This window comes from Procambarus clarkii, chromosome 5 (genome assembly GCF_040958095.1).
Source record: "Procambarus clarkii isolate CNS0578487 chromosome 5, FALCON_Pclarkii_2.0, whole genome shotgun sequence".
Taxonomy (NCBI): domain Eukaryota; kingdom Metazoa; phylum Arthropoda; class Malacostraca; order Decapoda; family Cambaridae; genus Procambarus; species Procambarus clarkii.
In genome coordinates, this window is record NC_091154.1 from 14,114,786 (window position 1) to 14,142,308 (window position 27,523).

The 27,523-nt window shown below is 43.2% G+C and overlaps 1 protein-coding gene across 1 annotated transcript in view; it reads right to left on the bottom strand.

Annotated features, from left to right (window-relative positions):
- Positions 1–25,606, bottom strand: part of LOC138351091 (histone-lysine N-methyltransferase PRDM9-like) — a 127,567-nt gene extending 101,961 nt beyond the window's left edge. The window contains exons 1-2 of the mRNA XM_069302722.1: positions 24,115–25,606; positions 17,806–18,082 (exon numbers count right to left, since the gene is read on the bottom strand). Coding sequence (XP_069158823.1) covers positions 17,806–18,082; positions 24,115–25,564 — 1,727 coding nt within the window. The 5' untranslated portion in view covers positions 25,565–25,606. The remainder of the gene's footprint in view (positions 1–17,805; positions 18,083–24,114) is intronic.
- Between the last annotated feature and the right edge of the window lie 1,917 nt (positions 25,607–27,523).

Genomic DNA, 27,523 nt, shown 5'->3' on the forward strand with positions numbered 1-27,523 from the left:
TAAGGCAAGCAATTAGGAAAGAACTGTTTACCAACAGTAAACTGGTACAAAACACTCCAGATAGAAGTAAGTCCATAATCATTTTTGGATGTTTAGAGAAGGAAATTTCCTCTAGGGTGGACCGAGCAGCAGAAGAGATGAAAATCATAGAGAAAATAGTAGGTTTAGGAGAAGACTCAAAGGAAAATGTCCGTGATTTTAGAAGAATAGGAAAATATGAGAAAGACAAGAACCAGCCCTAAAGAGTGACGTTTAATAGAGTGAAAAACATGATGGAAGTGCTTAGAAATGGCAGGAAATTTTGCAGTGATGAGGATGGCAAACTTTGGTCCATAAGACAAGACCTCTCCAAGGAAGACAGAGAAAAGCTGAAAATGAACCTCATTGAAGCAAAATGTCTAAATGGGGGATAGAAATGAAGAAGACAGAAATTCTTTTTTTCTACAAAGTGTCAGGGACTGGAAAGCTTGTGAAATGGTATATAAAAACAAGGCAAGAAAATCATTAGTGGAAGGGGGAGTAAAGAGCAAAGGGAAAGGGAACATGTTCCTGAAAATTGTATATACCAACATAGATGGAGAGAGATCAAAAACTTTGGAGTTGCAAGATATAATTCAGCTTAAGGTCCCAGATATTGATGCATTATCAGAGACGAAACTTGAAGGAAATATATTAAGTGAAGTTGTATTCCCAAGGGGCTATTCAGTTTGGAGTCGTGACAGGAAAACTAGGAAGGGAGGAGGAGTGGCTGTGCTGGTGAAAGAACACTTGAAGGCAAGAGAGTTAATATTTGAAAACCCTCGAGATATTGACATAATGGCATTGCAGGTCTGGAATCAGGATGATAAGCTGATAATTGTAAATGCCTACAGCCCACCAGCAAGCAACACATGGACAAAGGAAGAACTGGATGACAAACGAGAGGGTCTCATAATGGTCATGAGAGAGATTATTGTACAAGCAGATAAAGATAAATCACGACTGTTGACACTGACTTTTTTCAGTACTGAAAAGTCGATACTCACGACTTTTTTCATGAAAAAATATCGTACTCTAGGGCAGCTGTAAACCAAGGCAAGGTTTACAGTTGCCCTAAACACTAGACATCTGCCCAATACATTAGATGTCCTAGTGTATTGTTAGTTTACTACTTAGTAGAAAAAGAGGCGACATGATCACTACGTACAAAATAGTCACGATAATCGACAAAATTGATAGGGAAGAATTCCTGAGACCTGGAACTTCAAGAACAAGAGGTCATAGATTTAAAATAATTAAACACAGCTGCCGAAGAAATATAAGAAAATTCCCTTTTACGAAGTCGTAGACGGTTGGAACACGATTAAATAAGAAGATGGTGAAGACCAAAACCCGTCAGTAGTTTTAAAGCGTTATATGACAGATGGCTAGGAAGATGGGACACCACGAGTGTAGCTCTCATCACGTAACCACACTTGGGTGTTATATGACAGATGGCTAGGAAGATGGGACACCACGAGCGTAGCTCTCATCCCGTAACCACACTTGGGTGTTATATGAGAGATGGATAGGAAGATGGGACACCACGAGCGTAGCTCTCATCCCGTAACCACACTTGGGTGTTATATGACAGATGGCTAGGAAGATGGGACACCACGAGCGTAGCTCTCATCCCGTAACCACACTTGCGTAATTACACACTTGCCTGCAACACTGAAACTCTCACTCATGAAGAGCAATACCACTTTTTTACAGGGATATTCCTGCACAGTCCTTAAGCCTCTGGCTGGCACACCAAGCATTACTCATTACTATCTTAGGCGGTGAATGAGTAATTTATGACCCATATGTTGGCTTCATAGTCCTTAAGCCTCTGGCTGGCACACCAAGCATTACTCATTACTATCTTAGGTGGTGAATGAGTAATTTATGACCCATATGTTGGCTTCACAGTCCTTAAGCCTCTGGCTGGCACACCAAGCATTACTCATTACTATCTTAGGTGGTGAATGAGTAATTTATGACCCATATGTTGGCTTCATAGTCTTTAAGCCTCTGGCTGGCACACCAAGCATTACTCATTACTATCTTAGGTGGTGAATGAGTAATTTATGACCCATATGTTGGCTTCATAGTCTTTAAGCCTCTGGCTGGCACACCAAGCATTACTCATTACTATCTTAGGTGGTGGATGAGTATTTATGACCCATATGTTTGCTTCAGTAAGATTATCCAACGTGTTTAACAACATCATCTGTACTGTTAATCTCACCTGAATCATTTTGGGTTTGTAACTCTACACTGTGTTAGATAACGTTCCAGTGGTCTGATGGGCATCTCTTCACAGTGCTGACGTTTCCTGGTATTCCTACCAGGGAATGATCCATCTGAGAGGTATGCGAGGCTGACAAATACCAAATTTGGTTCTATATTCATATGTACAATGATGAGTCATAGCCTCTAAGAGATGAGGGTTAGTGTGATTGTCCCTTCAAGAGCCATAACTTAGTCTGCTGGCACCAGTTCCCAAAGTTACTGCATAACAAAGTCTGTGTGTATTTTGTCGACACCTTAATTAGTGATTGTATTTGTGATATCAAATATTTTGATGCATTAGGTCCACCTAATACTATTGGAAGCTCTTCTGCCCCCAGTTTAGTGCTGCATTGATTATATCTTTAGGTGAACTGTTTCTTGGTCAGCATGCATGCAATAAGCCCTTTTATCCGTATTTCACTCATGTTAGTTTGGTTTCCAATGTTAAACTTAACATTTTTATCCATCTGGGAGCCCCTGTCACAACTGGCATTGCATCATTTTGAATAACCACAACTTACGCCAACTGGCTTGGAGAAAGAGTGAGTAAGGTCGGCACTGCATAATCCTCCATAGAACAAACAGCATGGAACATTCTTAACACTTTGTGTCCCACTCCTAGACAGGGCCCTGTGATTGCTCTCATTATATTCAGTTGAGAATTTCCTTACTCATTCAGATATTGAACTTGCTTCTTGAACGTCATTTTAGAATATATCCACACTCCAAGATATTGATATTATGTAACCCACTGAGGGTTGAAGGCATAAGTGCCTGTCCAGTGTTGCCACTGATTCTCATTGCTGTACATTTGTGCAGATATTTTTAGCCCTAATATGTTGTATTCAGATATTACTTTATCTAGTGCATTCTGTGCTTCATTCAAAAGTAAAGGACCTGTGACGACTAATGGTAAATCATCAGCATAGCCTAGCAACCCCTTCTGGGAATGGTCATGGTAATGAGGTCTTCCGTAAGAATGTTAGAAAGACTTGGTCTAAGGTCATTCTCATGCAATTGTCTGGCACACCATCATCCAAACTGTCCCCCACACTTGCCCGTCACACTGAACCCTATACTCAGCAGCAATACCACTGTCCAAACTGTCCCCCACACTTGCCTGTCACACTGAACCCTATACTCAGCAGCAATACCACCGTCCAAACTGTCCCCCACACTTGCCTGTCACATTGAACCCTATACTCAGCAGCAATACCACCGTCCAAACTGTCCCCCACACACTTCCCTGTCACACTGAAACACACACTCTTTCGGAATTCAAAAGGTGACACCCCTCGTGTCAACACTTGCATCAGAGGAGCTCCAGCATATTTTAACAATCCTAAGTATTGTAGTACAGGTTGATGATAGTGAGTGGTGTCCCAGGGAACATAAAGGTATTGTGCTTTTGAAAAATAGATGAGATAATAGGAATGTGCCAAGGGAAGTGAAAAAATTGGACGAGAAAAAGATGACCTAGTGTTTCCAGTGCAGACAAGAACATTCAAGATGGCCGCCGGCAAGAGGAAAAACAAAACAGAGCTTGATTTTGGGGGATTCAATGAAGAAAGCATTGATACAAGCAGTCTACACAACAAGATGGCAAAGTTAGATACTATAGTGAACTCTCATGTAGAAATAATCAGTAAATTGAAAGAAAGTAATGACCATCTGTGTAGCAAAGTTTTATGTCTTGAGAGTTTAGTGAAAGACATTGTGCAAGGACAAGAATCAATTGGAAACAAATTGCAAAGCCATGGAAGAGGTAAATAAACTCTTAAAAATAGCTTTGGAAGAAGTTAAAGCAATTTTAACCATAAATGACTACACTAGGTTAAGTAAGGATATTCAACAGGAGAAACAGTTTTTGTCAGCACAAATGGAGGAAGTTACACAGGGAATAGAACAGTGCAAGAAGGATATGCAACTCACCTATGCACCAGTGGCCAAGGAGAAACAGATTTTGTCAGCACAGATGGAGGAAGTTACACAGGGAATAGAACAGTGCAAGAAAGATATGCAACTCACCTATGCACCAGTGGCCAAGGAGAAGGAAAAAAACTGAAGAAGCAGTAAAGGAAGTCAAACACTGCAGCAACCAGGATAAAACAAACATTAGGCTGGAAGTCAGAAAGGAATTGGCATCTCTCTTGAGATCTTGAGGTTATCTTGAGATGACTTCGGGGCTTAGCGTCCCCGCGGCCCGGTCCTCGACCAGGCCTCCTTTTTGTTACACACCCCCAGGAAGCAGCCCGTAGCATCTGACTCCCAGGTACCTATTTACTGCTAGGTAACAGGGGCATCAGGGTGAAAGAATCATTTTGCCCATTTGTCTCCGCCTCCACCAGGAATTGAACCCGGGGCCTCAGGACTACGAATCTAAAATGCTGTCCACCCAGCTGTCAGGCGTAACATTGTGCCTGACAGTAAGTAACGACGCCTGAAGCGTCGTAAGTAACGACGCCAGGAGCGCCGTAAGTAATGACGCCTGGAGCGTCGTAAGTAACGACGCCTGAAGTAAGTAACCGGAAGTTGATGCAAAACTCAGTTGATCATTTTTAACCTTCAAGATCTTTCAAGAGAAGACAGAGAGAAGCTGAAACTAAACCTCGTAGAGGCTAAACGTCTAAATGAGAGCAGGAATGAAGAATAAATCAATTCTTTTTTTTCTACAAAGTGATAGGGGAAAGCAGGCCTGTAAAATGGTACAAAAAGGCAAACCAACAAGATTGCTAGAGAGAGGGGAAGTGAAGAATAAGGAGAGGGGGAACAAGTTCCTGAAGATTGCATACACCAACATAGATGGAGTAAGATCGAAGATACTGGAGTTAAGTGATGTAATACAGCTGCAGACACCAGACATTGTTGCACTCATGGAGACAAAACTTGAAGATGTTATTTTAAATGAGGTCATATTCCCAAGGGGCTACTCAATTTGGAGACAGGACAGAAAAGTTAGGAAAGGCGGTGGCGTTGCTGTGCTGGTGAAAGAACACCTAAAGGTGAAGGAAATAGTGACTGCCAGTCCACAAGAAGTTGACATAATAGCACTAGAGATCTGCTATGAGGATGATCAACTAATGATCATAAATGCATATAGTCCACCGCCAAGCAGCACATGGTCAAAGGAGGAGCTAGATAGTAAACGAGAAGGTCTTATAATAATAATGAGAGATTATAGCAAGAGCGGACAAAGATAGATCAAGACTGTTGATAGTCGGCGACTTCAACTTGAAATCCAAAGACTGGGAAGCATATAGAGCTAGAACAGAGGACTTTTGGACCAGGAGATTTGTAGACCTCATCCTGGAAACATTCTTGTATCAACATTTCAGCCCGAAACGCTTTGCGTAATAGTGGCTTTAGGCATTGTATGTACTAGCTCTATCTATCAAGCCAACAAACTTTGTAAAATCTCTTTATGTATGTACCTTTACCTAAATAAATATTATTATTATTATTATTATTATTATTAACATGTTAAACAAGCTACGAGGATGAGGGAAGGGGTCATTCCTTCCATGCTAGATTTGATATTTACCAGGAAGGAGGAAGAGATATTTGACATTCAGTACCTTCCTCCCTTGGGTAAAAGTGACCATGTCTTTTTGGGAATAAAATATTCAATGCGTTATAATCTGGAAGAAAATAACGAGGTTGAAGCAGTTGAAAAACCTGACTTCAGGAAAGGACATGGTCTATGGTCCTAGACCTGTCCACTGTGGTCTCTCCCAGAACTATGTCCCAGACCTGTACACTGTGGTCTCTCCCAGAACTATGTCCCAGACAACTGTGGTCTCTCCCAGAACTATGGTCCCAGACCTGTACACTGTGGTTTCTCCCATAACTATGGTCCCAGACATGTTCACTGTGGTCTCTACCAGAATTATGGTCCCAGACCAGTACACTGTGGTCTCTCCCAGAACTATGGTCCCAGACCACTGTGGTCTCTCACAGAACTATAGTCCCAGACCACTGTGGTCTCTCCCAGAACTATAGTCCCAGACCTGTACACTGTGGTCTCTCCCAGAACTATGGTCCCAGACCTGCACACTGTGGTCTCTCCAAGAACTATGGTCCCAGACCACTGTGGTCTCTCCCAGAACGATGGTCCCAGACCTGTACACTGTGCTCTCTCCCAGAACTATGGTCCCAGACCTGTACACTGTGGTCTCTCTCAGAACTATGGTCCCAGACCTGTCCACTGTGGTCTCTCCCACAACTATGGTCCCAGACCTGTACACTGTGGTCTCTCCCAGAACTATGGTCACAGACCTGAACACTGTGGTCACTCCCAGAACTATGGTCCCAGACCTGTACACTGTGGTCTCTCCCAGAACTATGGTCCCAGACCTGTACACTGTGGTCTCTCCAAGAACTATGGTCCCCGACCTGTACACTATGGTCTCTCCCAGAATTATGGTCCCAGACCTGTACACTGTGGTCTGTCCCAGAACTATGGTCCCAGACCTGTCCACTGTGGTCTCTCCCAGAACTATGGTCCCAGACCACTGTGGTCTCTCCCAAAACTATGGTCTATGACCTGTACACCGTGGTCTCTCCCAGAACTATGGTTCCAGACCTGTACACTGTGGTCTCTCCCAGACCTATGATTCCAGACCACTGTGCTCTCTCCTAGAACTATGGTCCCAGACCTGTACACTGTGGTCTCTCCCAGAACTATGGTCCCAGACCTGTCCACTGTGGTCTCGCCCTGAAATATGATCCCAGACCACTGTGGTCTCTCCCAGAACTATGGTCCCAGACCTGTACACTGTGGTCTTTCCCAGAACTATGGTCCCAGACCTGTACACTGTCGTCTCTCCCAGAACTATGGTCCCAGACCTGTACACTGTGGGGTCTTCCAGAACTATGGTCCCAGACCTGTACACTGTGGTCTCTCCCAGAATTATGGTCCAAGACCAGGACACTGTGGTCTCTCCCAGAACTATGGTCCCAGACCACTGTGGTCTCTCCCTGAACTATGTTCCCAGACCACTTTGGTCGCTCCCAGAACTATGGTCCCAGACCAGTATGGTCTCTCCAAGAACTATGGTCCCAGACCTGTACACTGTGGCCCCTGTTGGAAATTTCCAACACTAATAAACTACTATTGTATTATAATAAATCATCATTATTATATACTAACTACAGTAGTTATTAATTTCACTAACGGTAGTGTAAACATAAATTAAACCATTTCATCTGCGTATTAGTGCTAGAATTCTCATGAAATCGAGTAGCAACACTGCGTCAGATAATGTCTAGTTAGACACGTTTATTACCAATGTGTTAGAGAATTGAATGTGGTTCTCTAAAATTATCAGTATTCCGGGTAATAATTACCTACGGATAATATGACTCCCGATAATCTAAAACCGAGAGTTATTAACTGAAATTGTTATCAAATAGCAGTTTTATCTGTTACGTGCGAATGCCATGGAGAGAATAAAATCTTCTCCATTTCTCATTTAACACCATTAAACGATAATATGATAGTGACTGGGGAGTTTTTATCGACAAGAATTACGTTGATACCCGGTTAACAGTTAACAATTACTTATTCACGTGTTCTATAGTGCCCGGCCAGTTAATAACGCATCAACAATTGAAGCCACAACCCGTAATTACATGTACACAGCAGTGGACGCCTTGGACTGGCTGACGCAATTTCGGCAGACCTCAGTATTTGATACGCTCATGTTAAGTATACCATTCTCGTTTGATGCATCATCCTAGATTGTATATTTGTGAATAGTCTGTCGTTATACAGCAAAGTAGTCTGTCGTTATTCAGCGTGTATACGAGGAGTCGACAAGTTGTTTCTCATCACTCGTGATATTCACCTCGGGTTCTTTCTTTATTGGGATCCTGTGACCATGAGGACGAATGACGAAATGGTGTTACAGAAATCGTCTTACAGCTAAGACATTTATTTCGTACAAATTTATCTAATATTATTACTGATTTCCATATAATTCATATAGGATCTTTACATTGAATAGATTATTGCCAGAAATGATGATTTGGTAATTAATGTGTTTTACTCTGACTGTTGCTCAGTAATTCATAATCTTTAATACTCACAATTTGAGTTATCATATCTTTGAATCTATTGTAGTTTAGATTTACTATGTTATTAACTCAACAATGAACTTGTAACGAACCACACTGGTTCCTAGATACATATGAACTTCTAGAAATACCCCCCCCCCAATGTTGATATTTGAGGCTTTGACTTTAATTAATTAATAATACAGTCTATTCATTATTTTCAAGTGATTATTCATTTAATTAGTATCCATAGACACTGGTTCTCTAGTGTCATTCTAATGATCACTTTTATTCGTTTTCTCAAAAGTGGGTGGCCCTTCGATTTATTAAATACAATAAGCAAATAATTGAATATATGAGTCAAGCCCCAGAAATCCAACATTATGGTCCTTCGAACCGGATATATACTAATTAGTCATAACTAATCACCGTGTGAAGTAGTCTAAACTAACCACATTTATTAATTGTGGCTACCGGCAGTGTACCACATAGGTTAGCCTAATTCACACCAATTTATTTGCTGCTTATACCTCATGTATAAAGTAGCACTCGTGGGACACAGTCAACTGCCCACAACACTCAGACCTATACCTCACACTGAGGTAAGAATCTTCAGGTCACCAGAAGCAACAGCTCATAACTTCTCTAATAATTCCACATTAACACCTGCGTTAGAGTGGCCTCACCATCTAACTATTATTTATTTAGGTGGTAATGACATTCATCCTACTCGACACCCAGCTAAGGTAATTAATCACCTTAAAACAATAATTTCCTCATTTAAACTTGTTAGCAGTTCAGTAGTGTTCACATTGGTGGAACCTCGCCAACTGAGCAATAATAATCGTTGGGGAGTGAGTCCAGAATATTACCAAAGAGCTGCCAAATATATAAACTTTAGGTTGAGAAAGAGAGTACAATTGGATGCCACTTACATTCAATTTACAGCCAGACCATACAGGCAAAACCTGGCAAGAGATGGTGTACACCTGTCAGGTGAGTCTAAGTCACATGTAGTTGACAAATTGATCAACACAATCAATCACCATAAAAGGCTGTGGCTGGCAAGCCAAATTAATTGTACATAATTGTATTTTCACCTGTGTGTGCAAGTGCACCTTTATATAAACTATAAAATCTAAAAAACCCAAAAACACAGTACAACTATATATTCACATTATTGCACCACAAATTAATCTATGCCAACCTTTATTAGGTAGGAATTTAGGCTGTGATTGTGCTGAATTTGGCACAAATGCAGACTAAATAAATTTGTAGTTTCTTAGGTAGAAATTCTTACAACTAGTCTTGAACTAGTTAGTAGTGCATACATTATACATTCTTGTGCTGACCCTATCAAGGGTGGGATTCAACTTTATAGTAACTCTGATTAGAGATATTCATATTAATTATTTGTGTACTCATTATTTGTGTGTATGCATTTTGAGTGCTGCTGAATGATCACCATTACATCTAATGGTGATAAAGATGAGCTAGCCGGAAGTAAGTTAATGGTGAAGTTCAAGCACTGCTCAAAATCCTTAGCTACTTATTGTTAGGTAGGTACATTTAACCTCGAGTGTGGTAGAGTGTAATTTAGCCAGATTAATTTAGGCTATACTCAATATTACTTGTCAACTAATGAGCAAGTACCCAAGCTTCATTAGCAATACTTATTCAAGTCCTATGAAATTTGGACTTAAAGCCACCATGGCTACTCTTGAACAATTAAGGAGAACCTATATTGGCCTCAAAGGTCATTTAACTAGACTAATTAATAAGTCTGATACCTTGTCTAAAGCAACTCCCATTGATTACTATCGACTAGAAACATCAGTGAGAGTGGCTGATCTAAAATTTGATCAAGTTAGATCTACAAGCCAGTCTTATCTCAACCTACTGAATGCAACTGAAACTGATCCTGAGGAAATAGATCAAATTATAGCAGATATTTCTCAGTATGAAGATGAGACTCAAAATAAACTTGACATACTATCCAATATAGTAACACAATCTAAATCTAATGATAATAATAATGTGTCTCAATTCAGTAATCAATTACCTGAGGTTCGTCTCCCTACTTTTGACTTACCTACCTTTGCAGGGCTGGATGAAGAAAATTGGGACACCTTTTGGACTTCATTTGAAGTTCATATACATAAGAAATCTTCTCTTGACAGAATTTCTAAATTCTCATACCTGATTAGTCTTCTCAAAGGGGAGGCTAAACAGGTCATAAATAACCTAGCTCTCACTGAGAGTAATTATGAGGAAGCTATAAAACTGCTAAAGTTGAACTATTGCAACAAGGAGTTGAGTATAGCTAACCTTTATTACCAGTTGCTGGATCTGAATGCACCAAGTAACCGACCAGATTCACTTCAAAGCTTCAGGCTAGAAGTAGTCTCTAGTGAAGGCCTTAGGTACTAAAGTTGATGTACCAGCCTCAGAATGGTCAATCAAGTTACTTTTGCAGAGGAAATTACCTCGAAATATCTTAGCAGAAATCTGCTCACACTATAAAACCGAGTTTCTCACTCTCGAGCAAATATTCGAGGGACTGAGAATAACGGTTAACAGGTTGAAGACTCATGATAAGATTAAACCTGAGTCTAAACCACCTAACATTGACAACTCAGTCAAACCCAAATCGACTTTAAATAAGTCCAATAAATTCAAACCTAAGACTACTCCATCCACTGGAAAAAGGAGTGTAGTGTAGGTATTTATTCTGTATCTCCCTCTGACGTTACAAATGATATGTCCACTAAAAGGACAAACTCAGCCAGAGAGAGAAAGTGTCTGTTCTGTGATCAAGAACATGTCGCCTACAAATGCACTGTTTATCCTAACTTTAATACCAGGATTAAACGGTTACAAGAATTACACAGATGCACCAAGTGCATGGGTTCTCATGATCCCAGTAAATGTGTAGTGCAGCTACGGTTATGCAGTAGATGCAACAAAGGTGTACATCATTATGCCTTATGTAGAAAAACTTCTACACAATCTATGACAACTGGGGAGAATTCTATGAATTCTACCACAGTACAATATTGCAAGGTACATCAAGAAATAAATGTACTTGCTACTGAGTCAGGCAATAATACCACTCTGCCTACAGCTCAACTCAAACTAATTGACAGGAAATCTAGAGTTAACACTAGAGGTCTCTTTGATCAAGGATCACAGAAAACCTTCATCACACAACAATTAGTCGAGCAGTTAAAATTAAAACCTGCCAAAAGTGTGAGACTGAATATTTCTGGGTTCCTGACTAATAGTGGACCTCGTGAATACCAAGTAGTCAAGGTGTTAGTGAGACTTGGATCTTCCACTAGTCCAATACAAGCGGTAGTAGTAGACAAACTTCCTTCAGACCTGCAGGTCACAGGACTAGCTCGCATTGCGAGATATCTCAAACGAAACCGCATGAGGCTAGCAGATTACAAAATAAATTCTGACTGCCTCACTGATGTTGGTATACTTATAGGCGCTGACCATTATTATAAATTTATAACGGGATGCACCAGACAACATGGAATGAATTTATTGTCATCTGCTGGAGGCAAGTTGCTTACTGGACCGGTGCTTTTCCAACAAAACCCAGCGTCAACCAACCAACAATCTAACAATACAATAGTGGCGTGACTAGGCTTGGAACAGTCACCCCTACATTTCAGAGAAATATCTGAAGATAATGAGTCTGATCCACCTGTACATCGTCTGTGGGATTTAGACACTTTAGGTATTGTCCCTGAACAACCAAGCCCTGATGATATGTGGACTTACCAGCAATATCTGGATACAGTTGTCTATAAGGACAAACAATACTGGGTGAGACTACCATGGAAGTTGAATCATCCACAACTTCCAGTTAATTATTTCATGGCAGCCTCTCAATTACAGTCTCAATTAATACGGCTGAAGAAACAGCCAGACAAATTGAACATGTATCATCAATTAATTCAACAACAACTCAGTAGTAAATTTATCGAAGTTGTTGATAATGATGACCGAAAAATAGGTCACTATTTACCCCATCACACTGTGGTGAAAGATTCATTGACAATGCCAATACGTATTGTCTTCAACTGTAGTGCCAAAGTGAAGCCAAACAGCGTGTCCTTGAATGAATGTCTCCAAACGGGACCTAGCCTAACACAAAGGCTACATGATGTACTATTACGATTCCGCACTGGTATTTTCGCTTATACTGCTGATATCAGTAAAGCTTTCCTTAGAGTAGGCTTGCAAGAAGAGGATCGTAACTACACCAAATTTCTCTGGATTAAGGACCCACTGGATCCTGACAGTGATGTCATAACCTACCGGTTTGCCTCTGTGCTATTCGGAGCGACTTCCTCCCCGTTTCTACTTCAAGCCACATTAGATACACATTTGAGGAAGTCAAATAGCCCTTATAAAACAGAGATCAGTGATAACTTGTATGTCGATAATTTCCAGGGAACTACAAATGACAAATCCAAATTGGTAGGAATTTACCGTGAGTCTAACGGTGAGTTATTAGGAGCCAATATGCCACTACAATCATGGGCCTCAAACAACAAATCATTAGACCAGATAATCGAGAAAGAATTTCCGGGTTATCAGGTGCCTAATCAATTAAAAGTTCTGGGCGTGGAATGGAACACAGGTACTGACTAGATGAATGTCAAGTCAGTATAAACCAATAATTCATCCCTTACCATGAGAAAATTACTCTCGTATGTCAGTCAACCATTTCACCCTTTAGGCTTACTTAGTCCTATATTTGATAAGGGGCAAACTCCTAATGCAGGAATGCTGGCAGAAACATATGGGATGGGATGATCCATTGCCAATTGAGTTGCAAGATAAATGGCAAATACTCGCAACGGATTTCAATCAATTAGGTGTTTTGAAATTTCCTCATAATGCTTCAGGACAAAACTTACCCACAAATTTGCACGTTTTTTTGCGATGCCTCTGGCAAAGCGTATGGCGCTGCAGCCTACTTAGTCAATAGTGCACAATCAATTTTACTCACATCTAAAGCAAGAGTTGCTCCAATCATGAAGAGATCTTTACATCAAATGGAGTTAACTGCATTGCTGGTGGGAGTAAGATTGGCTCATTGCCTGACCAAGACACCCAATAATATCCACTTTGGTGAAATCGTAGTGTGGTCAGACAATGAGGCAGTCTTACAATGGGTAAGAAATAACAACAACAAAACTCCCTACGTTAGTAATCGCGTTAGGGAAATTCATGAATTATCTGCTGGATATAAATTCAGACACGTCCCCACTAAGGACAATCCTGCAGATTACTTATCTCGAGGTTTAACATTAAAACAGCTAGTCAAGTCTTCGATGTGGTTTAATGGACCTTCATGGCTTGTTAGTGGTCAGTGGCCTAAACAGAAACCACAAGTCATAGTGACCAGTATCGCTACTCCCATGAAAGAACCTGAACCTCATCGAATCTCAGCTATTAATCCTCACAATTATTCTAACTTGTGTAAGTTATTAAGAGTGACAGCACATGTGTTTGACTTTCTTGCTAAGATAGGAATCAGACATAAGTTTCCCAATCCTATCCTCTACTGGATCAAACGTGCACAACAAGAGACATATGGAAGCGAATATGAAAATCTTCCAGATAAATTAACCAAGTCTCTAGGTATCTGGTATGATACCAACACTCATAATATATTAAGGTGTGGAGTACGTTTGCTTCATGCAAAAATTGATTTGGATACAAAGAATCCGATCCTTCTACCACGTCACCACATTATTACAAAGTTTCTAGTTTTACATCACCATCAATATGATACTTTGCATGGTGGAGTCTAGACACTCACACCGACCTCAGACAGAAATATTGGCTACCTCAAGGTCGTCAAACTGTCAAATCAATCATTAAGTTCTGTGTAATCTGCAAAAGATACGACGCTCGAGTGTGTTCTTACCCAGGACCTCCACCACTCTCTAAGGAGAGAGTAGTTCATCTTCGTCCCTTTGAGACCACTGGTGTCGATTACACAGGAGTCTTGCTTCTCACTGGTACTCCAGATAAGATACCAGTGAAAGCTTATATTTGCCTCTTCACGTGCGCTACCACACGAGGCGTACATCTAGAAGTGACTTCTGACATGAGTGCCGAAGCCTTCATCCAAGCTTTTCGTAGATTTGCAGCTCGCAGATCCTGTCCCAAACAAATGATATCTGATAATGGTTCAAATTTTGTGGCAGGAGAAGCCTGTCTACGAGAGATATGGAATCATCCAGAAGTGCAGTCTGTCCTGCATAGACGACAATGCCACTGGAAATTTATTGCTCCCAGAGCCCCCTGGCAAGGTGGGTTCTACGAACGTATGATAGGGACTGTCAAGAAATGTTTAAGGAAGACCTTGCATCGACAGAAAATTAGTTACTCCGAACTCTAAACACTCGTTGTGGAAATTGAGGCGCGAGTCAACAATCGCCCATTAACTTACCTATCAGATGATTTCTCACAGAGAGAACCTCTGAGTCCTCACATTTAATACATGGAGGCCTGCTGAGCCCTCTGATACCTTTGGCAGAAGAGGACCCCGTCGACCCTTCCCATGTAACCAGGAGTGACTTAATAGAAAGTTACCAACATCTCTCGAGAGTAATTGAAAGGTGGAATGAGGTGTGGACTCGAGAGTACCTCACAGCTCTACGAGAGTACCACTATGGAGCTTCGAGCCCCTATAATAAAGTTCAACTCAAACCAGGAGACCTAGTATTGGTTGACAGTGATGGACCAAGAGGTCCATCACTGGGTCAGAATGGCCTATAGGCAAAATTGTTGCTATCCACCCAGATCACCAAGGCATCCTGAGAGTAGTACGGGTTTTGTGCCGAGGCACTACTACCCTAAAAACATTAGAGAAGTTGGTACCTCTTGAATTAGCAGAACGAGAGTGTTTAACAGAACCAACTTCACCAACAGTTTCCGAGGACAACAATTCTGATCCACCGAGCACCCGCCCAACTAGAGCAGCTGCTCAACAATGCAAATGGAAACTACAAGCCTATTATAGCTCTGACTAAGAGCAAATAATTTCCCATCCAATTTAAGTAATCATGATGATGCTGTGTTGAGATGTCAAGTAACAAATCAGTTACAAGTCACAATGACCCAAGACATTCACCTCACAGTGGATTCTCAGTTACTTTAAATTGTATGATTTAATCCTTAATTTGTTTGTGTAGGCTATCAACTATAACATTACTTCATCTAGAGCATCTATGAGTTTGCAAAACTTTAAGACTTAGAATCATAACCATTACACGTCAACACGACACCAGTCACAGCCTGGTGACCAGTCATTGTAGGCTTTAGTAGTCATTAACTTTAGATGATTCACAATTCCATGTTTTCATTTAACATGAGTTCCTTTACAAGACTTAAATTCTTGTATGTCCTTGACAATTATAGGACATCCGTTATGTGTGTACTAACGTACTAACATTAATACTAACTTCGGGATAGGTATGTCAGTACTCAACATTGCACTGCGACCCGAGTTTTCTCCCCCCGGAGTTATGTTGGAAATTTCCAACACTAATAAACTACTATTGTATTATAATAAATCATCATTATTATATACTAACTACAGTAGTTATTAATTTCACTAACGGTAGTGTAAACATAAATTAAACCATTCCATCTGCATATTAGTGCTAGAACTATGGTCCAAGACCACTGTGGTCTCTCCCAGAACTATGGTCCCAGCCACTGTGGTTTCTCCCAGAACTATGGTCCAAGACCACTGTGGTCTCTCCCAGAACTATGGTCCCAGACCACTGTGGTCTCTCCCAGAACTATGGTCCCAGACCACTGTGGTCTCTCCCAGAACTATGGTCCCAGACCACTGTGGTCTCTCCCAGAACTATGGTCCCAGACCACTGTGGTCTCTCCTAGAACTATGGTCCCAGACCACTGTGGTCTCCCAGAACTATGGTCTCAGACCACTGTGGTCTCTCCCAGAAGTATGGTCCCAGACCACTGTGGTATCTCCCAGAACAATGGTCCCAGACCACTGTGGTCTCTCCCAGAACTATGGTCTCAGACCTGTACACTGTGGTATCTCCCAGAACTATGGTCCCAGACCACTGTGGTCTCTCCCAGAACTATGGTCCCAGACCACTGTGGTCTCTCTCAGAACTATGGTCCCAGACCACTGTGGTCTCTCCCAGAACTATGGTCCCAGACCACTGTGGTCTCTCCCAGAACTATAGTCCCAGACCACTGTGGTCTCTCCCAGAACTATGGTCCCAGACCACTGTGGTCTCTCCAAGAACTATGGTCCCAGACCACTGTGGTCTCTCCAAGAACTATGGTCCCAGACCACTGTGGTCTCTCCCAGAACTTTGGTCCCAGACCTGTACACTGTGGTCTCTCCCAGAACTATGGTCCCAGATCTGTACACTGTGGTCTCTCCCAGAACTATGGTCCCAGACCTGTACAGTGGTCTCTCCTAGAACTATGGTCCCAGACCTGTACACTGTGGTCTCTCCCAGAACTATGGTCCCAGACCTGTACACTGTGGTCTCTCCCAGAACTATGGTCCCAGACCACTGTGGTCTCTCCCAGAACTATGGTCCCAGACCACTGTGGTCTCCCAGAACTATGGTCCCAGACCTGTACACTGTGGTCTCTCCCAGAACTATGGTCCCAGACTACTGTGGTCTTTTCCAGAACTATGGTCCCAGACCACTGTGGTCTCTCCCAGAACTATGGTCCCAGACCACTGTGGTCTGTCCCAGAACTATGGTCCCAGACCTGTACACTGTGGTTTCTCCCAGAACTATGGTCCCAGACCTGTACACTGTGGTCTCTCCCAGAACTATGGTCCCAGACCACTGTGGTCTCACCCAGAACTATGGTCCTAGACCACTGTGTTCTCTCCCAAAACTATGATCCCAGACCACTGTGGTCTCTCTCAGAACTATGGTCCCAGACCTGTACACTGTGGTCTCCCAGAACTCTGGTCCCAGACCATTGTGGTCTCTCCTAGAACTATGATCCCAGACCACTGTGGTCTCTCCCAGAACTATGGTCCCAGACCACTGTGGTCTCCCAGAACTATGGTCCCAGACCACTGTGGTCTCTCCCAGAACTATGGTCCCAGAACTGTACACTGTGGTCTCTCCCAGAACTATGGTCCCAGACCACTGTGGTCTCCCAGAACTGTGGTCCCAGACCACTGTGGTCTCCCAGAACTATGGTCCCAGACCACTGTGGTGTCCCAGAACTATGGTCCCAGATCACTGTGGTCTCCCAGAACTATGGTCCCAGACCACTGTGGTCTCTCCCAGACCAAGCCATGGACCTACAGACCTAGTGCATCACCAGTACACCAAGACTGGTGTTGCCAACAAGGAGTCATCATAATACAAAGGACGGTGCAATACTTAACAAAGTAATAAACAAACTTACCTTGACTTAACTGATAAGACTGGTCTGATTGACCTGGTTATTGCACTACGAGTTTCAACCTCAGGAGTCCACTCGTCGTCGTCGTCGTCATCGTCGTCGTCGTCAGCTGATGACCTCTTCCGTTGACCTCGGAGCAGTGTTCCAGTACACCTTCTGTGATGACGTTCCCGCATCACTTGTGACGGACCGTTGCAACTTTGTCTCTGATGACGGGAGCCTCTTTGTTGCTGACCTTCTGTCAACTTTACCATGAAGCTCGGCACCTTCACATTGATCCCTGAAATTTACAATTAATTAGGAATCATATAATTATAGTTAATTGTTAAATAAGTACACACAACAATATGCTGCTATGCTATTCTATACAAAGCATTACAGACTATAGATTAAAAGCTTGGCCAGAGCTTGTGTGAAATATTCACCTCGCATGATGGTTAGTTATACCTGGACACACAAGAACACGTGAGAAGTTAGTCTAGTTTACTGCCCTACACTAGCACACTCTTGAGTAAAGTTATACCTGGACACACAAGATCACGTGAGAAGTTAGTCTAGTTTACTGCCCTACACTAGCACACTCTTGAGTAAAGTTATACCTGGACACAGAAGATCACGTGAGAAGTTAGTCTAGTTTACTGCCCTACACTAGCACACTCTTGAGTAAAGTTATACCTGGACACACAAGATCACGTGAGAAGTTAGTCTAGTTTACTGCCCTACACTAGCACACTCTTGAGTAAAGTTATACCTGGACACAGAAGATCACGTGAGAAGTTAGTCTAGTTTACTGCCTTACACCAGCAAACTCTTGAGTAAAGTTATACCTGGATACACAAGAACACGTGAGAAGTTAGTCTAGTTTACTGCCCAACACTAGCAAACTCTTGAGTAAAGTTATATATATATATATATATATATATATATATATATATATATATATATATATATATATATATATATATATATATATATAAAGATGAATAGGAAAACCAGGGATATACTGAACATCTTGTTTCAGATTCTTTACTTTAAAATGCATAACGTTTCGAATACTTCTCGTATTCATCATCAGATCTAACAGAAAAAACAGAAATCACAATCAAATAACTAGTAAACAAAGAACTCATACTGAATATAATTGCCTATCAAAGAAAGGAAAATGCTTAAAAAACAAAACACTTAAGCGCACTTAAAGTGATCAATACAAATAAAACTTATTAACTGTCACATATATAAAAGCTGATTTAAAAATCCATAAGACTACAAGACGAAATTTATAACTACTAAAACAAACCATTCTATTAAACTTACGTGAAGTGATCAGAAGTGAAACTTGATACCCAACACATAGATACTAAACACTATAACAAATATTCATATAATGACTACAAATCTACAAAAAATGTATATAAAATACAAACAGAATAAACGACAATTATAAAGTACTAACCAAAATCTTATAAAAACTCAAATATTAAATAAAATTAAATACCAAAAAATGTATTATATATCCTAAATAAAAGATTATATTAATGTACAATGTCAAGACTTGAAATAAGTAAGAAAGGGCAAAGGCATGATAAACTAAACAAAATTATAATAAAATTAAACTACCAGAATGAACTATAAATCAATTTACAGGGCCAACTGTGCACTATACAGTGTACAATTGAACAGCTGAAAGGTTGCTATTTAACAGAGGCCGCAGCTCCTTTATATATAAGGATTCCATTACTCTCAAATCTGACTGGCCATTTATACAAGTGTCCAGAATTTTAAAATCAGATTCCAGCAGAGAATGATTAAACTCATAACAATGGTTTCTAATCTCCGAAAATGCTGGTTTAGACAATGGTAATCCAGTCCTAAAAGATAATCCCCGGTGCTCAGGAATCCTAATCTTAAAAGTTCCGAATGGAACTCCCGATATATCCAGCATTACAGCTGGAACAATTATACATATATACGACATTTGAGCACAAGGGGGTAGGCACTTTATCTTTAAATTTAAAATAAGAGCCTATGGTATTTGTGTTGACAAAAATAAATCTAAAGTCTATTTGAGGATAATAATGCTGCAACAGTCTCCTCAAACGACTCCTTACAGAAAAACTAATAGTGCCATAAAATGGTAATTTAATATATTTAAGATCCCTTTCTACTGTAGTAATCCTACACGATGGGTGAAACTTTTTATTTAAGAAATTCCTTATAAAGGTATAAACCATATGCAAAGGATAACCATTATTTGAAAAAAAATTCACAAGAAAATTAATTTCTTTGTCAAAGTTATTCCAATTTGAACATAAAACAAAGGCCCTATTCAGTAGAGTGTTAATTGCATTTTTCTTAAAAATATCAGGGACAAAAGAATTAAAATTTAAACCTAAACCAGTAAAAGTTGGTTTCCTAAAAACATTAGTGTTGAACCCATTAAGGTTATTCACTTTTACATCAAGAAACGACAATGAATTGTCCACTTCACACTCTGCAGTAAAACGTATATTACTATGTTGTGCATTAAGATACTCTCTAAATTTCTCAATATGACATTGGTCCTTGAATAACAAAAAAGTGTCATCTACATATCTCCTGTACAAGACTGGTTTAAAGGCCAAAGGACAATTATCAAGCCAATTTATTTCATGAAAACTCAAAAAAGCATTAGCCAGTGCAGGACCTAAAGGCGACCCCATTGCTACTCCATCAATTTGTTTATAATATTTATTATTAAACATAAAGACGGAGTCTTTAACCGCTATTTCTAACAGCCGTCTGAATATTTTACTACAAAATCCAGACACTAAGTTAGTGTCAGCAAATAATTGACTTACACAGATATCAATGGTTTCCAACAGAGGAATATTAGTAAAAAGTGATTCAACATCGAAACTGGCCATTATAGTTGGGAACTCAAAATTTAAAGAGGAAAGTTCTTTTACAAAATCCTGAGAATTTCTCACAGTAAATTCATTATGCGTTAATGGTTCTAATAATGGAACCAGAAACTTTGCCAGTTTATAATTAAAAGTGCCAATCGCTGATAAAATAGGACGAATCGGTATACCTGTCTTATGAACTTTAGGTAACCCGTATAAGATGCCTGGCTTAGAGCCAGTTGCAAGTAATTTTGTATAATCAAAAAGAGAGTCTTTCAGACTTCTTAAAACTTTATTTAGTTTATCCTCACAATTCAAAATATACGAAAAAAGGTCTATATCAACTAACGTAAATTTAGAGGGGTCTTCTAACAACCTTTCAACCTTATTCACATACTCTAACTTGTCCAAAACCACTATACCCCTACCTTTATCTGGTCTGGTAATACAAATACCCTACCATTCTTTAAGCCATTAATACACTCCAATTTCCTTTTGTCAAAAGGAGGGAATGTAGATTTATATTTACCAAAGTCATTAAAGACTTCATGTGCTAAGGAAGAAACAGTACTGATGATATTGGTCCAACTATAATTTGTACCAGTCCTTAGGGTACAAGTTTTCAATGTGTTGCATAACCGCTCAAAACCTAAAAAATGATTACCAAATTTAGGTTTTTTTACACGTCAACCCGAAGTCTAACCCCAGAGACAGAAGTTCTTTCTCAATGGGAGACAGAATTCTCTTTGAAAATTGAAAACCACCTTATCTGGGTCCACCGAATTAAATGAAGGTATACCCAAGTTCCGCAATTTCTTCTATATATATATATATATATATATATATATATATATATATATATATATATATATATATATATATATATATATATATATATATATATATATATATATAATATAGATAGATAGATATATCTATCTATCTATCTGCGTACAAGCCTGAACGGTCTCCAGGCATTTATGGAAGTGAAAACTCACACCCCAGAAGTGACTCGAACCCATACTGCCAGGAGCACTCTGCATCTGGCGTACAGGACACCTTAACCACTCGACCAATACGACCGGACAAAAGATGATGGTAGCCGAGGCTAATTCCCCATCATCCCGCCGGCACTCTGATGGTAATCTTGGGCATAGTATTTTATCAAATCACCTCATTCTTTGGGCCACACGTGAGGAACACAAATGCGAACAAGCCTGAATGGGCCCCAGGCATATATGCAACCGAAAACTCACACCCATTCAGGCTTGTTTGCATTTTTTGTTACCCCCCCGCCCCAGGGAACCAGCCGGTAGCAGCTGTCTAACTCCCAGGTACCTATTTACTGCTAGGTAACAGGGGCATCAGGGTGAAAGAAACCTTTTGCCCATTTGTCTCCGCCTCCACCGGGAATCGAACCCGAAACCTCAGAACTACGAATCCGAAGCGCTGTCCACCCAGCTGTGAGGGTCTAAGTCACCCAGCTGTGAGAGTGTAAGTCACCCAGCTGTGAGGGTGGAAGTCACCCAGCTGTGAGGGTGTAAGTCACCCAGCTGTGAGAGTGTAAGTCACCCAGCTGTGAGGGTGGAAGTCACCCAGCTGTGAGGGTGTAAGTCACCCAGCTGTGAGGGTGGAAGTCACCCAGCTGTGAGGGTGTAAGTCACCCAGCTGTGAGGGTGTAAGTCACCCAGCTGTGAGGGTGTAAGTCACCCAGCTGTGAGAGTGTAAGTCACCCAGCTGTGAGAGTGTAAGTCACCCAGCTGTGAGAGTGTAAGTCACCCAGCTGTGAGGGTGGAAGTCACCCAGCTGTGAGGGTGTAAGTCATCCAGCTGTGAGAGTGTAAGTCACCCAGCTGTGAGGGTGGAAGTCACCCAGCTGTGAGAGTGTAAGTCACCCAGCTGTGAGAGTGTAAGTCACCCAGCTGTGAGAGTGTAAGTCACCCAGCTGTGAGAGTGGAAGTCACCCAGCTGTGAGGGTGGAAGTCACCCAGCTGTGAGAGTGTAAGTCACCCAGCTGTGAGAGTGTAAGTCACCCAGCTGTGAGGGTAGAAGTCACCCAGCTGTGAGAGTGTAAGTCACCCAGCTGTGAGAGTGTAAGTCACCCAGCTGTGAGAGTGTAAGTCACCCAGCTGTGAGGGTGTAAGTCACCCAGCTGTGAGGGTGGAAGTCACCCAGCTGTGAGGGTGTAAGTCACCCAGCTGTGAGGGTGTAAGTCACCCAGCTGTGAGGGTGTAAGTCACCCAGCTGTGAGAGTGTAAGTCACCCAGCTGTGAGGGTAGAAGTCACCCAGCTGTGAGAGTGTAAGTCACCCAGCTGTGAGAGTGTAAGTCACCCAGCTGTGAGAGTGTAAGTCACCCAGCTGTGAGGGTGTAAGTCACCCAGCTGTGAGGGTGGAAGTCACCCAGCTGTGAGGGTGTAAGTCACCCAGCTGTGAGGGTGTAAGTCACCCAGCTGTGAGGGTGTAAGTCACCCAGCTGTGAGAGTGTAAGTCACCCAGCTGTGAGAGTGTAAGTCACCCAGCTGTGAGAGTGTAAGTCACCCAGCTGTGAGGGTGGAAGTCACCCAGCTGTGAGGGTGGAAGTCACCCAGCTGTGAGGGTGTAAGTCACCCAGCTGTGAGAGTGTAAGTCACCCAGCTGTGAGGGTGGAAGTCACCCAGCTGTGAGGGTGGAAGTCACCCAGCTGTGAGAGTGTAAGTCACCCTGCTGTGAGGGTGGAAGTCACCCAGCTGTGAGGGTGTAAGTCACCCAGCTGTGAGGGTGTAAGTCACCCAGCTGTGAGGGTGCAAGTCACCCAGCTGTGAGAGTGGAAGTCACCCAGCTGTGAGAGTGTAAGTCACCCAGCTGTGAGGGTGGAAGTCACCCAGCTGTGAGAGTGGAAGTCACCCAGCTGTGAGAGTGTAAGTCACCCAGCTGTGAGAGTGGAAGTCACCCAGCTGTGAGAGTGTAAGTCACCCAGCTGTGAGAGTGGAAGTCACCCAGCTGTGAGAGTGGAAGTCACCCAGCTGTGAGAGTGTAAGTCACCCAGCTGTGAGGGTGTAAGTCACCCAGCTGTGAGGGTGCAAGTCACCCAGCTGTGAGAGTGGAAGTCACCCAGCTGTGAGAGTGTAAGTCACCCAGCTGTGAGAGTGGAAGTCACCCAGCTGTGAGAGTGGAAGTCACCCAGCTGTGAGGGTGTAAGTCACCCAGCTGTGAGAGTGGAAGTCACCCAGCTGTGAGAGTGTAAGTCACCCAGCTGTGAGAGTGGAAGTCACCCAGCTGTGAGAGTGGAAGTCACCCAGCTGTGAGGGTGTAAGTCACCCAGCTGTGAGAGTGTAAGTCACCCAGCTGTGGTTAACGAAGTAATAGACAATATCTGCTGAAACATTAATGATTGTGTGAGGTTAAAGAGACTTGTGCCAGTTAATACTATACAAACGGCCGTCATACTCACCCAAATCCTTCTGGAGGCAGTAGCCCTTATACAGGTTCTCGTAGCGGGTCTTCTCGATGGGCGCCAGATTCTGCCACTCCCCAGAGCTGAAGAACTGTCGAACGTCGCCATGGTTGGTGGAGAGGGCGGCCATGGTGGGTGGAGGCAGCACATCACCATGGGTGGTGGAGGAGAGGGCGGCCATGGTGGGTGGAGGCAGCACATCACCATGGGTGGTGCAGGAGAGGGCGGCCATGGTGGCTGGAGGCAGCACATCACCATGGGTGGTGGAGGAGAGGGCGTCCATGGTGGGTGGAGGCAGCACATCACCATGGGTGGTGGAGGAGAGGGCGGCCATGGTGGGTGGAGGCAGCACATCACCATGGGTGGTGCAGGAGAGGGCGGCCATGGTGGGTGGAGGCAGCACATCACCATGGGTGGTGCAGGAGAGGGCGGCCATGGTGGGTGGAGGCAGCACATCACCATGGGTGGTGGAGGAGAGGGCGGCCATGGTGGCTGGAGGCAGCACATCACCATGGGTGGTGGAGGAGAGGGCGGCCATGGTGGGTGGATGCAGCACATCACCATGGGTGGTGCAGGAGAGGGCGGCCATGGTGGGTGGAGGCAGCACATCACCATGGGTGGTGGTGGAGAGGGCGTCCATGGTGGGTGGAGGCAGCACATCACCATGGGTGGTGGAGGAGAGGGCGGCCATGGTGGGTGGATGCAGCACATCACCATGGGTGGTGCAGGAGAGGGCGGCCATGGTGGGTGGAGGCAGCACATCACCATGGGTGGTGCAGGAGAGGGCGGCCATGGTGGCTGGAGGCAGCACATCACCATGGGTGGTGCAGGAGAGGGCGGCCATGGTGGCTGGAGGCAGCACATCACCATGGGTGGTGGAGAGGGCGGCCATGGTGGGTGGAGGCAGCACATCACCATGGGTGGTGGTGGAGAGGGCGTCCATGGTGGGTGGAGGCAGCACATCACCATGGGTGGTGGAGAGGGCGGCCATGGTGGCTGGAGGCAGCACATCACCATGGGTGGTGGTGGAGAGGGCGGCCATGGTGGGTGGAGGCAGCACATCACCATGGGTGGTGGAGAGGGCGGCCATGGTGGCTGGAGGCAGCACATCACCATGGGTGGTGGTGGAGAGGGCGGCCATGGTGGGTGGAGGCAGCACATCACAATGGGTGGTGCAGGAGAGGGCGGCCATGGTGGGTGGAGGCAGCACATCACCATGGGTGGTGGAGGAGAGGGCGGCCATGGTGGCTGGAGGCAGCACATCACCATGGGTGGTGGAGGAGAGGGCGGCCATGGTGGGTGGAGGCAGCACATCACCATGGGTGGTGGAGGAGAGGGCAGCCATGGTGGGTGGAGGCAGCACATCACCATGGGTGGTGGTGGAGAGGGCGGCCATGGTGGCTGGAGGCAGCACATCACCATGGGTGGTGCAGGAGAGGGCGGCCATGGTGGGTGGAGGCAGCACATCACCATGGGTGGTGCAGGAGAGGGCGGCCATGGTGGGTGGAGGCAGCACATCACCATGGTTGGTGGAGGAGAGGGCGGCCATGGTGGGTGGAGGCAGCACATCACCATGGGTGGTGGTGGAGAGGGCGGCCATGGTGGCTGGAGGCAGCACATCACCATGGGTGGTGGAGGAGAGGGCGGCCATGGTGGGTGGAGGCAGCACATCACCATGGGTGGTGCAGGAGAGGGCGGCCATGGTGGGTGGAGGCAGCACATCACCATGGGTGGTGCAGGAGAGGGCGGCCATGGTGGGTGGAGGCAGCACATCACCATGGGTGGTGCAGGAGAGGGCGGCCATGGTGGCTGGAGGCAGCACATCACCATGGGTGGTGCAGGAGAGGGCGTCCATGGTGGCTGGAGGCAGCACATCACCATGGGTGGTGGTGGAGAGGGCGGCCATGGTGGGTGGAGGCAGCACATCACCATGGGTGGTGCAGGAGAGGGCGGCCATGGTGGGTGGAGGCAGCACATCACCATGGGTGGTGCAGGAGAGGGCGGCCATGGCAGCTAGCGGCAGCGGCGCGTCCGTCACTGACGACTTCTGGGCCACGACTGACCCGCCAGCCAGTCTGCACCTTCGTACACAACTTGTCTTTACGGACCTCACAACCCAACACAACCCAACACAACCCAACACATCCCAACACAACCCAACACAACCCAACACAACCCAACACATCCCAACACAACCCAACACAACCCTTGGCAATGTGTCATGTATAGTCTGCAGTCTGCGGCCACAACACACTTACAAATGTCAATAAATTCATTTTTGTCGTAATAATAATGAATTATTTATACGAATCAGAACCATGATCAGTTTGGGCGCGAAAACTTGTGTATGAAACAACCGCGCCCTTCCCACCGCCCAAATTTTGTTCTCAAATAAAAACCTTTAGTTTTTAACCTTTAAAAAAGGATTTTTTTAAAACCTTTAGAAAAAAGGAATTTTCTCATAAATTCCCATAGACTTACAAAATGAATAACTTATTACAAAAGTGTACCAATCTGTGGTGTACGTGAGATGAACCTTTGTTTCGGGGGAATTGAACTGTATATATATATATAAATACTATAGTGTTAAATTTGATGGAAACTGAATTATCTATATAACATTACAACTTTTAAGCTTGAATTATCTCTGGGAGTTTACACCAACTACTGTACACTATATGCTGTACTGTTACACCGTCAGTAACAGTTTACAGTTGATCATATCTGCATCAGCAGCTAGTGTAAACTGCCAGAGATAATTGTAGCCTAGTGGTATAGTTCATCAGTAACAGTTTACAGCTGATCATATCTTCATCAGCAGCTGGTGTAAACTGCCAGAGATAATTGTAGCCTAGTGGTATAGTTCATCAGTAACAGTTTACAGCTGATCAGATCTGCATCAGCAGCTGGTGTAAACTGCCATAGATAAAATTAAATTCAAATTCAAAGTGTTACGTCAGAATAATGCGTGTAGAGAGAACATAAAGTAACGTACAATAGTGGATACAACATAATATACACACATGATCCCCCAGAAAGAGATAAATGAACTTTCTAATGTCTAACATTCTTAAACTTAGGACCCCTCCAGTTTCTTATATACATCAATGATCTGCCTAATGTCTCTAATATGCTTAAACCTATATTATTTGCTGATGATACTACCCTCATCTACTCAGACCCCAACCCACATATATTAAATAATGTTGTAAATAATTAATTTTAAAAAGTTCACTTATGGATGTCAACCAACAAACTCACACTAAAAATAAAAAAGACCTACTACATCTTACTTGGAAGCAAATCAACAAATGCAATTCAGCTTCAGATAGACAATTTTAACATCACCAAAAAAGTTTATGGAAAGTTCCTTGGCCTATACTTAGACAAGAGACTCAACTTCAGC